Source organism: Poecilia reticulata, chromosome 22 (assembly GCF_904066995.2).
Source record: "Poecilia reticulata chromosome 22, P_reticulata-male-v2, whole genome shotgun sequence".
NCBI lineage: Eukaryota > Metazoa > Chordata > Actinopteri > Cyprinodontiformes > Poeciliidae > Poecilia > Poecilia reticulata.
Window position 1 is genome coordinate 4,316,526 of NC_088851.1, and position 16,829 is coordinate 4,333,354.

General features: G+C 39.4%; 1 protein-coding gene across 2 annotated transcripts in view; it reads left to right on the forward strand.

Annotated features, from left to right (window-relative positions):
• dnaaf9 (dynein axonemal assembly factor 9) overlaps nt 1–16,384 on the forward strand; it is a 28,690-nt gene extending 12,306 nt beyond the window's left edge. The window contains exons 25-37 of one of the 2 annotated variants that reach the window (XM_081602887.1): nt 1,103–1,220; nt 1,346–1,434; nt 1,550–1,666; nt 1,827–1,952; nt 4,852–4,889; nt 5,174–5,309; nt 6,403–6,489; nt 7,028–7,134; nt 7,426–7,500; nt 8,506–8,678; nt 8,770–8,835; nt 10,185–10,278; nt 10,538–16,384. In XM_081602887.1, coding sequence (XP_081459013.1) covers nt 1,103–1,220; nt 1,346–1,434; nt 1,550–1,666; nt 1,827–1,952; nt 4,852–4,889; nt 5,174–5,309; nt 6,403–6,489; nt 7,028–7,134; nt 7,426–7,500; nt 8,506–8,678; nt 8,770–8,835; nt 10,185–10,278; nt 10,538–10,644 — 1,333 coding nt within the window. In that variant the 3' untranslated portion in view covers nt 10,645–16,384. Of the gene's footprint in view, nt 1–1,102; nt 1,221–1,345; nt 1,435–1,549; nt 1,667–1,826; nt 1,953–4,851; nt 4,890–5,173; nt 5,310–6,402; nt 6,490–7,027; nt 7,135–7,425; nt 7,501–8,505; nt 8,679–8,769; nt 8,836–10,184; nt 10,279–10,384; nt 10,411–10,537 lie in introns of those variants that run through there. The other variant, XM_081602888.1, reaches the window with a different exon arrangement.
• The last annotated feature ends 445 nt before the right edge of the window (nt 16,385–16,829 follow it).

Sequence of the window (16,829 nt, forward strand, 5' to 3'; positions counted from 1 at the left end):
CACCTTGTAACTAAAATTTCTTCCAATCTTTCATCCATCCATTTTCTTACACCCTTGTCCCTCAGTGGGGTCGGGAGAGTTGCTGGTGCCCATCTCCAGCTAACGTTCCGGGCGAGAGGCGGGGTTCACCCTGGACAGGTCGCCAGTCTGTCGCAGAGTTGGGAGTGTTGCCTTTATTAGGAGTGTGCAAAATGACTGGTGGGACCTAGCTCCGCCTTCAAGGACAAAGCTCCTCCTTCAGACTAGCCAACAGCAATTAGCAAACACTTAGTGGAATTGTACATCTGTTGAGCTCATTATACAAGCTACTTCTCAGTGAAACGCTGGTAAAAGAAGAATAGATTAAGAAGCCACGTTGACTTCCTGAAGGAGGAGTTTCAAAAAGAGCAGGAGGTTCTTAAAGAGACAGAGGCCCAATTTTAAGATGTTCAATTTTGAAATCAAATTTCTTTTAAGTCATATTTGATATATCTAACATTTTTACAACTGGATGTAACATAGTTACTTGATTGTGCCATAAAATCATAATATGTAGCTGGAAAATCTTCACACATTCTCAGGTTAAATTCCAACATGAATATCTTTTGTTCTTAAACGGGCTTATAGCTACAAGTTTATGCAGCTTTTCTTCGAGCACCTTCTCCATTCATGAAATTTAAAAAACTACCTTTGTATCATTTTACACCTTTCACCTCACATTTATGCTCTACTTTCTGCTAGTATGTCAAATAAAATTCCCCCACCAAAAAAAAATAAATCAGAATTACTTTTCAAGTGAATCTCTCTCTTGCATGGCACTTCTCACCCAAAATGTCCACCTGGATCCCCTGTGTTTCGCAGTGAGAAGTTAATCACCCTCCTTTGCATAATTGAGCTTTAAATGATCTTCCCAGTTGGCAGTAATGAAAAAGCTTTATCACCTCCATGTCTACGTTCATATCTAAAAGCTGGATCAGATCTATATCATGCTGCAGAACTTGCTTGAGCAAAATTGATCAAAAAATAAAAGCGTCGGCGTTAAAAATGCACGAAAGCGGCACTGTCCCTCGGCTTATCTGCTTGCTCTGATGTGGACTGTGCATGTGTGTTTGACCTCTACCAGGTTTCTTCAGCACTTTGCTTTGAGCAGCATTGGTCAGGAGCCCATTCTGTACGACCACCTGGAGGCGCTGTTCCCCTCTGCAGAGCTTACAAACCAAGCCCATGAGAAGGGAGACAAGGTCAGAAAATGTCATCTTTTTTTTTTATTTTTTTTTTTATATTATTATTATTTCCTCTCTTACTTTCTGTTTGTAATGATGATAAAGCTAACCCAATTAAAATATCTTTTTAAATATACTTTAAGGTTATCATTAACATCATCACTGGACTGCCAGGAAGCCATAAGAACATCCTTTCTTACTTCTTAGTGGACCAAACCAAAGAAGATGGAAAGTAAGCCTTTTTTTATTTTTATTTTTTCTTCAGAAATAAATGGCCACAACAGATCTGACACTTCCAACCAAAACAAACAGGACAAAACAAACGTCTCTGTTCATTACACACACAGGTGGGTGGTGTATGAACCTGACAGCTTCTCAGCCTCACACCTCCAGCAGTATTTGTCGAGCTTCCTGGAGAGCCGAAGAGGACGAGGCAAGCCTCGCTTGTTGCTACTCACACCCGGGTAGGAAGGAAAGAAAAAAATCATCTGAGCGGGAGTAAACATCAAGCAAAAAAACAGACTCCTATCATTTCATTTTCTGTTACAGAATCGGGTGTAGTATTTTATTGTTGAGAGTTTTTTAAATTCATTGAGTCGATTGATTTAATTTTCTCTCGTTCAGATACACTGACGTCCTGGATGTGGTCCAGGCTGTGCTGTTCCACCCAGATGCGGCCGTCCGGGTTCGTTTCGCCGTCGGTGCCGTCACGGCCTGTGTGAACCCGCTGGCGTCTTGTATGGAACACTGGTGAGGTTTCAGGAACTCAGCTTTGCTGCCAGTAACGTCCGCACTTCCTCTAATACAATCGTGGTGGACCTCATTTTTCATTTAGCACTTCTTTTTTTTTTTGCAGACTTTATTACAAAAGTACCTTGAAATATTATGATAAAACTCGGAGTGCACCAATTTATTGGCCAGCCAATTTATCAGCGCTGATTTCCTTAATTTTGTGAGATTTATGATCGACCAATGAAGCCGATCTTATTCCCCGATCTTATCTACCTCGGCAAAGGTTTAAAAATCAGCCATTGTCCCCTTCTGCTCTGCTGTGAGAGGTTTGACTGATAGACCGGCCCACCAGGTCATGTCTGCATGTTTGCAGTTAACAATAGTGACCCCACTGTTGTTAACTCAGTGACTTTCTTGCTATATTCAGCGACATTTCAGACAAAAAAAAATCTGAATTGGTAGGTCAGGCTTTTTAAGGATCATCAATTGGCCAGAAAACTACAATCGGTGCAGCTCTAAATATAACATTAAGTCCATAGCGGTCCACCGCTGTTTCCCCTCCACTCCTAAAGAAAAGCATCCCCACAACATGATGCTGCCACCACCGTCTTTCTCTGTGGGAATGTTGCTGTAAGTCGGTCTTTTTGAATGGTTTTCTTTCAGTAATGGCTTTTTTTCACACATAGAAGGACTCTACTTGTCCTTCCTGGTTTTACTAGATTTCAGTTAAAGGTAAAGAGTCCTGAATACAAATGCACGGCACACCTTTAAATTTTACTTGTAAAAAAATCTGTTGGAAACATCATCATCATAATAAATACGTGCTATTTTACATCACATTAGATCTCGAATAAATTGACCTTTGCGGCCGTAACGTCACAGATTCAGAAACATTTCAAAGTGTGTGCATACTTTGGAACATCGCTGTTGTCCATTTTCTCGTTGAGCTGAAGTGAATGTGCATTATTTGTGCTTTCAAGTAACATGTGGTGAGACAAGAAGATTAAAAATAGGACTGTATGCTGATAAATTTGTGAGATCACAGGATGTTTCCAGAACAGGGTTACATGACACTTTCAGCTATTAAAGCTAAAGGCTGAGCTTTTTTTTTTCTTTTTTCTTTTTATCAGAGAGGATCATCCCTGCATTTAATCTCACTCTGCTATTGTCGCTGGCTTTAGATGCAGCTTATAGAGCTTCTCGCTGCTGTACTCAATATGACATTGCACTCTGATTATTAGGGTGCTTTTGACTGCAAGGCCAAGATGAGCTGGCCACTATATTTAACATAAAGAATTAGATTAGATTTTTTTTTGATGGCCTGTTCTGAAAGCTTAAGAAACATGGTTGGTCTGGTTCCCTTTCAGTGTTAGGGGCAGATTTTCTTTACACAAGTAGGAAAATTAGATGTTTTTTTTGTTTTGTGTTTTTTTTTTCCCCACAGTTGGGAAATTCTGGTACAAAGTAACAGACAACCAAAGCAGGTAGGTTCACACAAAAATAAGAATATAAAATAACTAAAACCTTAATAACTTCCAACATAAATACTTTGCAGTTTTTACAAAATAGCGTAAACTGGGGCAGTTTAAAAAAATTTCCAAAATGTCCATGTTTACTGGAGCAGAAATGGAGAACAGACTGTTGGCAATAAGTGATAAAAACCCTGTGGAGAAATGCTCTTTAAATTATCTATCAGTTACACAAAAATGCAAATAAACAAACAATTGAATTTGTTTTTTAAATAAGAAAATAAATATTTTATTGCCTAAATGTGTCACAACAGAAATATCTGCAGCAAAGTCAGTTCTATTGATTGTTTTTTTTTCAATTAAACAATTAATAATTGGAAAACAAAAGGTGATTAATATAAGTTTCTTTTCTTTTCAGAATTTGAACCAGATAAAACTAAAATTAGTCCTCTATATGAGTTCTGGGTCGAACATTTTTACACAAAGAAGAGTTTTTCATCTTAAATGCAAAATGTCTGTTTTTGTTCAGGTTTGTCCTGTGTTACTCTGACCGTGTTGTCTTTTTAGAAGATGGCATATTTGAATCTGTATGCTCCACTTAACGAATATTCGATTACTAAATCAGTTGACTAGTAATTCAATAATTGTTTCAGCGTTTTTAAAAATGAGTAAAACTGTGCAAATACAAGCAAGGCTGTAAACACTTTTTGAGTTTTTTTTAATAAGCAGCAAGGCCTCTAGTGTAACAGCTGCTGGGAGGAGAGGAAGGACCTCTGATAACGCTCCTTTGTGCACTTAGGATGCAGCTGTCTCTCACTGAAAGAGGCAAAAATGAGTGGAGCCAGAAAAAAATGACAAAACCAGAACTGGAGAAAGATTAAAAAATTTTAACAGAAGCTCATCACGCTTTGCGTCGCCGTTGAAAGCCGTAAACCTCAACCGTTGTGCTAATTGTGTGAGGCTATCCCAGCCTGGCCTAGAATCAGCATAGATCTATAATCCCCTCCTAGATCCACGTTTGTAACCACGGCACTTGTCTGAATGAAGCTCCCCAGTCAGACGTAACCTCTTCTTTTTGCTGGGTTCGAGCAGCTCATCACACGCAGACGGGAAAAGATAAATGCCCTCTTAATTACTGCCCCTACAAGCTTTTAGCCATGTTAGCCGGGACACTTGGCTCAGAACTAGAAACGGAGACTAACCTTAGAACAAAATATGTGATTCTAATTGTCCATCAAAATATCGATGTCATGCCGTGAAAAACAAATCTTTGTGATGGATTTTTTTTTTCAAGTCGGTAATGAAGAATTACTTTGTTGCTGCACCGCCGTGGCCTGCATGCGTCCGTCTTAGAGATGCATTAGTATGTCTGGCAGTCGGCCAAGCCTTATTCTCAAGCGTCTTGTAAATTTAACTTGAGTTCTTCTGTCTCTTGTCTTTCACTTCAGGTTTGCTTTTCCCAAGCTGTTGGAACAGTGCAGTCAAGGTTAGTCCCGCTGTGTTCACAGCAGTAAAAATACTCCATCAAACACCTCCTTTAAAATTGCTACAATGTTTTTTTTTTTTTTTCCCCTCCTCCCCAGTCACCGAAAGGAATACAAACGCCACTTAAGATTTAGATTTTAAAAAAGAACAAAGCAGTAAAATCAAACCTAGTGTAAAAATAAGGTGTTTTTGTATTTTGCGGGAATGAAATCCGTATTCTTCTTGAGTTCCGCAATTTTTAAAATATTTTTTTTACTTTCCGTTGTGCTGTGTTTGTGTTGCCAGGTATTGTGAGTACAGTGGTGTTCACAGGGCTGACAGCAGAGCAGAAGCACCCTCTCATGCAGCATTTTCAGCAGTTGGTACGCTCCGCTAACCCCACCGCTGCCTTCATACCGGCGGAGAGAGGAGCTGTCACCAGGTAGGCGCCCACAGAATCGTGATCAATGCTGCAAACAGTCGTTTGACTTCTTTTATCTTCGCCTAAAATATTCTATCCGGCTTTGTAACGTCTATTTTTAAATCCGGCGGGGTCAGAGCGCTGCTCATTTGGCACTGAAATACGCTTTTTAATCAGTTTCCAGCTTAGTTTAGATGCACGGAGCCTTGCAGAAGCTTTTCTTGTTTCACGTTTTGTCGCATTACCATTACAAGCTGGAATACGTTTTATCAGAATTTTCTGATTTTCCTTTGTGGCACATATAGAAAAAAAATTAGCAAATTTATTTCACATAACTTTTATGACTATATTGCGATAGACACGTGATCAGTATCAATAGATAATTTGGATTAAGTCATATCTTGCCAAAAGTGACCTTTTCCCTAATTCACATTTTGAAAAAAAAAAAAAAGGGGTGAAGGAAGTGTGAAGCATTCTGGGGAATGTAGGCAGAGAAAAGACTTTAGCTGCTCAATTTCTCAAGGCTAGCTAAGCAAAACTACTTCACTCTTTGGTTGCCTAGCAACAATCTGTTGAGTAACTTGTACAGCATCAGTGCCTTTGCCACTTTGCCTCATAACTTCTTAAAAATAAATAATGGTGTGAAATGAAAACTTTGGATAAAAGAGGAACCACCAATTTGGGAGTATTTCACGTGTTTAACGCAAAAAAAAAAATCAGTAATTCCCGATATCCCTTGATATGAAATGCTGATATCGTGAAATGTTTTTCAGTCTTATTGTTTAGCCCTACACCTGTGATATACCAGCATACAATTGACAGTCATTTAGAAAGAAATGCACATCACACTATTCAGGTTTTTTTGTTTTTTGTTGGGTTTTTTTGCGAAAAATTTCTCTCCAATTATGCACAATTTTGTGTTTATCTGTCACATAAAATCCTTGTTAAACACATTGTAGTTTGTAGCATGACAGCCTTAAAAGTTCAAGCGGCACAAATATCTCTGCAAGTCCCGTTTACTTATAGTTTTTTATGCATTGCTGACACGATTTGTGCTGTAATTGTGTGAAGGAAGTGTGAAGCGGCTGATCCGTATCGTTTCCTCCTCAATCAGGGACGAAGATGTGAGCCTGATACTGTCTGAGAGCAGCTTCGGCGAGCCGCAGATGCTGAGAGCGCGCTACGTCCTCTACCCTGGATGGTAAGGCCCCGTGCGTCGCCGCGCTGTCGGTTTAATTGGCGCTCGTCAGCGGCGGTGGGGGCCGTCATCCACTGATTGCTGAAAAAGGTCCTCAGGGCGTCTCATGTTCTCTCACCAGCAGCCTGCCGGCCGCACGGCAACAGGCAGTTGGCTGTGCCGTTGCCATGTACACACGGAGGGGGGGGTCTCTTTCTTTGGACTAGGGCCAGTCAGCCTTCATGCCTCAGTGGTCAGCCTAATATGAACCTCTGCTAAATCCTCCCGTCAGATCACACACACACTATCTGGCCGGAGCCTTTTAATGTGCTTATCTGCAGGCAGTAATTTGTGTAATTTGGTCGTGTTCGTGCACGCGAGGGGATGAGTCACGCCGCTCCAGAGCTCGTAAAAGTCACACGGGAAACTTTTTTTTTTTCATGGCCGACGCACGAGAAATAGAGGACGGAGCTGCTGCAGTTTAACCCGCAGACGACCACGCCGCTCCGGCCTTCGAATTCTCACTGTTTGTGTAACATGCACTTGCTGTCGTGCGTTCCAGGTGCAAAGGACGCTTCTTCTCTGGCTCGGGGACTGTGAGCGTCGCCCAGGAGCGTGTGGCTTTCAGCCGGCCCCTAGAGAGGCCTCTGTTTGTCATCCGCTGTAAAGGTGAGATGGAAAAAAAAAAAACCTCTCTCCTTCCACCCTCTAATCCCCTCCCTCCTTTTTACATTCTTACATGTGACAGAAGTTCCAGATATGAGCTGGCAGGGCTTCGTTATTACATAAGCTGCCTTTTCCTCCATGTATGGAAGCACCTGAGATGGCAGTGCAATCTGAGGCTTTGTTGTAAAAATGGTTTTTATTGCTACAGAATGCCTGGCAGTTTCTTAGCAAATTGTTCATTTATATTTTTTAGGTGTCGTTTTTGATGAATTGCTTGTCTTGTTTGTTCTGCAGCAATCAAGTCGTCATTAAAGTCGAGTCCATTCAGAGGAAATGTTTACAACATTTGGGGGAAAGTCAAATTTTCAGGTGGGAGTTTTACATTTTGCTATAAACAATTGGCATTATTAAATGCGTTGCATATTTTGCTAACTTGGAACAGATCCAGACCAGATTCTGGATCCTGAAATCCTTGCTTAATAGAGACTTTGCTTCTTTTCCACTTTTGGTAGCTATTGCCAGAGATACCAAGACTGGTAGAGACTGGTCTGATTTATATTAGTGCCATCAATCAATTTAAAAAATGCAATCAGATTAATCACACTCTTGCGCTGTGATTAATCACGATTATTCACCATGCTCAACTTTGTAAACTTGAAATGTAAATATGAACTTAAAAAAAAAAAAGTAATTGTGTTAAACCAAGCCCTGGGGAAGAGAAGTATTTAGGCCAAAATAGGTAATGCGATTAATCTGGATTATGTAATATTAACGTGTTAAACCTTTTAGATTAATGCGTTAACACGTTAACTTTTATATTTAAACTCTTTACATTTTTGTTTGAAGCATTTTGAGTAGTCATGTACACAAAATTTTGTACAAATGAATTTGCCTTGACTAATAGTTGCAGTGTATTTACTCTGCAGCTTGTTCATTGTGATTTAACAAAATGTGAATTAAATATTAAGCTAAATAAATGACACTTTTTTTTTTGTTTTTGATTGAATTGGTCACCTTCTGTAATATGTAATATAAAATAAAAATCAAGTGTTTTTTGTGTATTTAAATTTATAAAACCATAACTGAGATGTATACACTTGAGCATTGATACACCACACATTATTATGTGTACATACACGTGAGAAAGTACATAGTTGCACCCCTGTGTTGATGTGTATATATATATATGAAGCCTCTATGCGTATATACTAATATAAGTGCAGGTCACAATAAAATACTTTATGAATGCTAAAGCATTAACACTCCAATAACATCATGCTGGGGCTGTAAAAAGCTGGTGGAGCAGGTGTTACACAAGGTGTCAGCTTAATGTGAGACTTGAATATGAACTCAAGTCGTCTCTAAAACCTGCAGACTCAGATGGATGGATGGCTGTGCGCTTCAATACGGTTAGCGGGAGCCTGACCATCATCCCGGACAAGACCCCACTCCACAAAGAGACCAGCCCCTCCTGCTACCTGACCTTCGACGGGGTTGGTCTCATCCAGGACGAGCTGAAGACCTGGTTGAGACTCTGTACCAAACAGGTCAGTTACGACTGCCAACACACAGCCTAAGGTTGGGGACAAAAAGAGAGTGAAAGCTGTTTTTTTTTTTTGTTTTCTTTGATGTTTACAGAAGCAGGCCAAGAAAACAAAGAAGACTCCAAACACCCTGTCGACACAAGAAATCCAGAGCATACACGTGAGTGTATTGTATAGCTTTTTGTGGTTCCCAGCCTTTTGTCCTTGACCACTTGAATCAAAACGCTCCACCCACCTTCCTGCTCCCAGATAATCACCAGACTGTTTTTTACACTCCTGTTTTAGAACAATTACATTATTGCTTTCATGAAAATAGGGAGAGACCAGAGAGGAAACAAAAGCCCAGATGTGATGTTTGTGACAGAAAATTACAGGTCACTGTGCTGCTTTAAGCGCTCTGACGGGAGAGTAATACACAGTTGTTGGTCTGGTTAGTATGGGTATTACAGTTCAACTGTCCTGATGTTGTGATTCTCTGACAGCTAGATGCTTTATTGTATTGTGCTCTTCTTGAAACTGAATTATTTTGGTGGAAAAAAAAAACCTTACCAATACTTCTTTTTGATTCATACTGGTTCTTTTGTAGCTTCTTGTTTGATTTTTTTTAAAAAGCTTTGCTCTTTTATAATTCTATCACTCAGTTGAATTATTTATATTATTCCTTCCTTTTATATTTCAGTTTAATAAAGCAAAATCAGTCCGTTAACTTCTTTATATTTATCACAATACCACCACGAACTTCATATATTTTGTTGGCATATGGTCGGGCCGAACTGCCGAAATCAATTCTCATTGTCGCAGCTGCCTGATGGAAATCGCCATGGCAAATATACAAAATAAAAATTCAGAAACAAAAAACTAGATACAATAACATTGTTATACACACATGTAACCCCCAAATATATATATATTTTTTCCTATAATTTTTTTTCTTTGAAAATAACGGAACTCACAGAATAATACAAGCATGGACTGATGAACGTGTATCCTGTTATGGGTTTAAAAAAAAAAAAAAAAGAAATTATAAGACAATCACCATGGTGGACATACCAAAAAAAATCCAAAGCAAAAAAAAAAAAAAAAAAATTAAATACAATAACGTAGTTATCCACACATGTAACCCTCAAATATTTTGTTTTTCTTCAAATTTTTATTTGAAAACCCATAACAGGGCACAGGCTCATCAGCCCATGCTTGTATTATTCATTATTCTGTAATCTAATTCCGACAACAGAAAAATCTGCTTGTTTTGTAAATGTAAAAACATGTCACCCATCATATTTGAATTCAAAGAATCTTTGCACCTCAGGCAGAACATTAAGTAAATAATAACATTTCATGACAGCTGATTTGCATGTTCATAGTAATCATCTGTATTAATAACACATATGGCTTTTTTTTAAAGTTGTTTCATATTGTGTTTTTGTTTTATCGTTGGCTTTATTTCAGTGAGTAACAATGGTGTGTGTTTAAAAAAATAAATTAAAATAGTTTATGGTTTCTCGTCAGGTGGCCCGACACTTGGATCCACTGCCACCAGGTTATTTCTACAACGGCTATCAATACGTCGACATCTTTGGAGAAAAAAGAAGCTTCCATCCCAGTATCCTTTGCAATGGGCGCCTTCACTCTGCCGCTTATTCCCTGTTGATCCTAATACGTCACTCAGTCTTAGTAACCACAAGCAGACACCCTTAATAAAAACACAGCGTCAGCCTGACCTAGTGTTATTACAGTCTGGTAAATGTAAGTTGAGATGGAGCAAGAAGAGCTGAGAACAACAACTCATAATTCACTCCGCAGACGGATATCCTGCTCTATTTATTGATTTATTTTTTTTCCTTACATTTCTGTTTCTGCAGACATGGAAGAGTTCATTAAAGAATACGTCTCAGAGGCCAACGGAGAGATTGAGCAGTTCAACCATCAGCTGGAGCTGCAAGAGGAGCCTGACTTGTTTGATCCGTGATAAGAGTCTGTGTTTGATCGCTTCGCCTGTTGGTGGGTTGGGCGGGGCAGACACACAGCACCAGTTAAACAGTTTTCAATCAGTAATCCCACCATGCGCGTCTTCAGAAGGTGCCACTTCGTCGGATTCGTTCCATTTGTCTGTTAACATCGTCGCTTTTTTTCTTTTCTGAATAAGCCGAGGCTTGTCTTCGAGCGGCCTCCAGTCCGTCATGTGACGCAGTGATCGCCTGCCTCGTGTTGAGCTCTGAACGAAACGGCAAGTTGTTTTCATTCGAATCGAAATACAGACTGATCCGAAACCAAAACACGACCTTAAACTCGACATCATTACAGCACAAAGCCTGCGAGCTACGGCACTTTCACAACCAAAGGGGGATTTCCAATCACACACTCTCACAGCTTGAGCATTTCTGTTTGTCACAGTCGGCGAATTAATGCGTCTATTTCTGGGCTGGCTTGAATAGCCGTGTGATCCTGGTAGGCTCCCTGGTGGGGTTTCTCAAGAATTGCTCCTCCTCTGTTGTCACCCAATCCGCCGTCCACCTGTTAGCTTGTTTGCGAGCCACACTGGAGCAGAGGGAGCGTTTGGTCGCGGAGTGGTAAACATTAGAAAGCCCGACGGCTCAACGCCGCTGTTTGTCACGTCTCCACAAGCCATCCCCAGCTTTATTTAAAAAAAGAAAAAGAAAAATACCCCTCGAGGAGATTCTAATTGTACAGTACTTTAAATGAATTAAGAGTCTAAAACGAGGTTTAGTCATTTTATACCAGCTGTAAGCTGTCAAAAACACATGAAGTCACACAGATGAAGTTTCCACTTGACATATTTATTCTGTAAACACTTCAGCCAGTTAATTAAAGCGTTCTTTCAAATAGGAGAGACAGATCAGTGGTGCTTTTTCAGAATTCTTCCTAAAGATGCAGTATGTAACTTTTAAAAACAATATGTTTTTTTTTGTTTTGTTTTTTTACATATTTGTTATATGTCAACATGTTGTGACAGTATAAAATGAGACAGAAAAACCTGAGCTCCTCTGCCGTCTTCCTGTGGTTCTTCTGCCATCTGCAGAAATAAACTGCTCTAGGTCAGAAGCAACCAATCAAAGCAAGGAGGAGGGGCTTCACGCAGTCAATCATGCCTGTGTACTAATGGCGGAAAAACAACTAAACTTTACAGGAAAACAGTGAATGCTAGCTAGTCTTAGCATTCACGCGAGGCTGAGTTGCGTGGGAACTAGCTGTAGCATAGCAAAGAGCAAGGAAGAAGGTGTGAGTAGCGCATTTAAAAGGATGATTGACAGCGGTAAGACCCTCCTGGTTTTGACTGGTTGTTTTTGGCCAAGCAGCTTATTTCAGCAGATGGCAGTAGGACCACAGGGTGAAGACAGAGGAGCTTTAATTTTTGCCCCCCAGAGATTTTCTGTCTTATGTTATGCTGTCATGGTGACTGTTTTCACAAATATGTAAACAAATATATACCATCTCTAAAACGAAAATACTGCAAAAATTGTCTTCACATTACATTGGTGTCAACATATTTGGGCAAAACATTGATTTATGTTCATGAATGGTTAGTGTTAGATACACATTAGTGGAGCACATAGTTAAAGGCTTAGTCACAAAGATTTGGACCTGACGTCCTTTTAAGTGAGTTGCTGTTTGCTCTGTGATTGAATACCACATTAATGTTACATGCACGTCTTTGAAATTGAAGAATTTCCAAACCCGTGATTTGCTGGTCCTGCACAGGCTTTGGGATTCTACAACTTTTGAGAAAATGGATATAATAAGCGCAGATTTAACTCGTAAACATGTACTGGTATTTGTGTGGCCGCATAGTAAGGTAGTGTAGACACTCTTGAATGATAAACTCTAAAACTCAATTTCCAGACCCATTTTTAAATATATCCAGTAGGAATCTTCCGAGTAAAGATGCACCATTCAAGAATTCAACTGTTTTTTTGTTCTCCGGGTTTTGGAAAACTTTGACCTGCTGATACGGCAGGTCTAATAACAATTTCTCTTTAACCGCGATGATATGAGATGGTAGTACAATATAAAAAAGCTGTAACTGTTGGCTTTCCTCACATAAGCAGCCTTTATAAATATATCAGAACCAACACAAAATAATGATTGCGTTGACATTTTAACCTTGGTTATTTTGGCGATTAGTGTGAATTACACGACTAACATTGTGAAAACGGCAAGCGCCGTTGATTTCCTTCAGATTCTGACCTTAAGCCGAACATTTCTATTGATAAGTCTATCAACATTTAAACAGTTTTAAAGCACAAAAGTTCTTTGGTATTCTGCTCAGCCTTCCTGTTACCTGTTGAGCCTCTTGCTCTCTCACAGACTGAACAAACAACCCAAATGTTAGCAAGCTATAAGAAATACAGTCCCTTTAACATTTTTTACATTAATTTGACTTTAAGACTTCACAGTTTGGGAAAATTGGTAACTTTAGCCCTTCTCCACTCAGTAACAGCATCCACACTGAGCAGTACTAAAAGTACAACTATAACTAACTGAGATTCTTGAGTCTAACAGATCACGATCAACAACCGATTTCTCGGTGCATCTCTGCTTCCGATAGTATTGGGAGATTTAAAGGCATACATTCGAAATGGGGTCAGCAATGTAATGAGCAGACTGCACATTTTAGTCAGGTGGCTAATAAAAACAGCCTTGGGATGTCGAGTTAGATCAGATTACGTCTTTCACTGTGAAATGATCTCATTTGGTGAAGTTTTCATACAAATGCGTATGTAAGCCTGTCAAATGAGCAAAACATAATATCGCAAGCTAAAAGTCAACGTGACACTGCTGGCCCCATGCTTTCTCTTCTTAAAGTGCACTCTGGTCTGTAGAAGCCATATCCATTCATTCTAGTGGTGCTGCAGTCCTTTTGTCAAGTTATGTAGACCACAGAAAAGCAACTAAACTTCATCATTATCTACCAAAAATTCACATGGAGAGGAGCTCGTTTCATATTTCTTCTCTTAACTATCCTTGATAAAAGTGCAATTCCTCAGTGTGTTTTTATATGTTACAGTCCTCCTCGGATGCCTCTTTAAGGACGAAGATGAAACAAATGAGATGCTGAATTCTCCGGCTCCCGCGGCTGGTTTTCTGTTCTTTGCTGCCACCACTGCTCGCTTGGCAAAATCGAGGGCTTTGTTGCAATTAAATACCACTGGGGGAAAAAAAAAGAAAAAGTATTACCTCAGCTCACAACGGATGGGACAAAATTCCAACAGATTACGGAGCTTTTTCAGAAATAGTACAGGATTATATAGAACCTTAATCCTTTGGTGACAAAAGGATAACTTGCGTTTAAGCTGGATCCCTGCTTGAACATTTCAACGATGCACTCCGTGAGGCTCTCTGTTTTGAGCAACAGTTGTCATAGTTGTGCGCTTATGTAATACTGCAGAGTTACCTTGATTGACAGCGAGGCGGTTGGGAGGCAGATGGCTGGGAAACTGTTGGCAGACCTTTGAACCCGGCTGTGGATCAAACATTAGGGAGCCCGAGACCCCAGCCAGTCCTCAAAGAGATGGGGGTTCTGCTACACGTTAGTGATATTTAAACAAAGTTTCCACTAACGGATATATAGACTCATTTATACACAAGTACTATCACAACTCTTGTGTGTAGATTTGCATGTGTCGAGATGTTATTTGAATATTACAATACATGTATTCAGATTTTTTTTTTTTTTTTTTTTAATGCCTTTCACCAAACTGGTACAATGAAGCAAAGAAAAATCAGGTTTATTTTACATATCTGCGAAGAATTTGAATTTACCTCAAATGGCAACATATAGTATTTTTGTAAGACTGTGAATTGAACATAAAGGTTTCCTCACGCACAAGCTTCAGCAAAAGTAAAGGCAGATGCAAATCTTTTGTAGAAAAGCTCGCGCGCGCGCACAAAAACGGAAAAAGAAGAAGTAAAAAAAAACCGACGAGAATCTGATCAGTTGCGAGATGTCAGGTTTCTCTGATCCAGCGGTGCCTTGGCTACGGCTAAGAAAAGCAGAGATTAAAGCTGCTTTCAGAGCTTCATCCTTCTCCCCGTGACAGGGAAAGGAGGTGCTGTCAGGCAAGGATCTGTCCTTCAACAGTGTTGGTGAAAGGAATCCATGGAGTCGCTCTTTAAAGCAGTGTGTTTTATTTACAAAGCCGCAGGGCGAAAGTGGGCGAAGTCACACAGCGAGGCTGCTGGCAGGCTCGGGGTAAAATCAGGTGTTCTTTTCGAACTTGCGAAAACCTCCAAGAAAAGAAAACAAATAAATAAAATAAAGACAATAAAAAATCGGGTGATCCCTGTTTATTGTGAATTGGGAGCCCAACTGAGCCCTCCACAAGCCTCCAACGGGTGACTGCTTCACAGCTCTTCGGCAAACTGAGCGCTCCTTTGTTTTTGTCTTGTGTGTTGCAGCTGAAGTTATAGGACAAAAACGAAGTTTGGTGTCAATTGGTTCTATAAGGTGGGAGGAATTGTGATATTCTTGTAACTACAGTTTGAGAAAATGGTTTTTCTTTCATTTATTTTCTACTTTTAAAGATTGGCTTTAGAGGGATGGTTAAGATTTTTAAGTGAGATCTGAGAAGTTATCAGTGTTGGCTTCCGGATGTAGCTAATCTGAAGGACCCCTGTTTTAGCTCATTTTGGCAACTCAAACTGTTTTTACATGTGGAATATAACACTACCCATTATTAACCTTCTACTTTTTCACTAGAGGCCATTATTTAATTTATCCAGGTTTCTCAGCTCGACAACATTGATGTAATTAAGCTAATGTCAGGCTAATGTAGCAATCTGCCCAGTTATCTCCAACCTATATATATATATATATACTAAAAATAAATAAGTATTTGATTGAAAACCTTATATAGGCACTAAATTTCATTGTCTGTAAGGACACTGAATCGTATTTTGTCCCCTCTGGCTTATCATGGAAAAAAATACTTGAACTGCCCAAACTTGAACTGTGTTATCCTACACTCAAGTATTTAAAACAATTAGATTCTTTAATGCTTTTTCTCTAGGTTTGACAAAACCTAAGATTATTTTTGGCATTAGAACTAACATAAATTAAGTATGAAAATGTATATAAAATTGGTCAAATTTAGGATATGTTCTACACTGATTGCATGTCTTTTATATTACTTTTTAATGTGCCCACATTTTTTACCATTTCATAATTTATCATTTAAAACAGAAATAATTTTCTGTGGGGAGGAATTGGTAAAATCTCACCTCCCAGGGCACCATTAATGCCAGAACCGCCTCTGTAACTGAAAGTTACTTCATGAAACGTCACTTCAGAAAATCTGAACTATCCCTTTAAAACTCTACAGCAGTTTGGCATGTGCCCACTTGTTCACAAGATGGATATTTTTTATGGTATTTTTGTGCGTTTTGGGAAAAGGCAGCTTGAAAATGGATTTTACCTCCCGGAATATTTTAGTAGCCTAAAGGGAACATTGATGCTAATTGTTTAGACTGTTCTGTCCTGGTAAGGTTAAGAGAAAATCACAGGCTTCACGTCCTTACAGTCCTCCCAGGAAATGAAAGGACTTTGCTCAGGTGTAATGTGATTAACTTACCCAAGGTTCCATATTTGAATGACCAAACTTAAGCATTACTGAGGCTTACGGAGGTGAAATTGTGCTTGGAGTATTTGATGTGTAGCCACACACAGACTGGTTGCAAAAAGAAAAAAAGAACATGCTGTTATAGATTTTAAGGACAGTCATGATTGAAGTCGGCGGTTATTTGATTTCATGATGGCAGGATTATATCTATATACAAAAAAAGGGCTAAGTTCTTTTTCAACTTTTACAAGCTGCTAAGACTAAAAAAATATCAATTTCTTGTTCTCTATTGTGATGAGAAGCAAAGTAACTTTTAAAAGTGCCAAACTGACTTCCAGATTTTATTCGAAGAGTTTGCGAGGAAAATGAGCTAAAGCGACTTGCGTTTGCACAAAACTACTGTAACTTCAGTTTTTTCTCCTGTGACTGATGCTTTTCTAAATTGACTGTTGTATTTATTGCACCACATAACTAATAAAGATATTTATATGGCAGAAAGTCTTTTCTTATCCCTCATCGCGGCATGTGGTGGACTCAATTTGAAAGCCTACAGGTTGTTCCCAGACAGCTCAGCGCG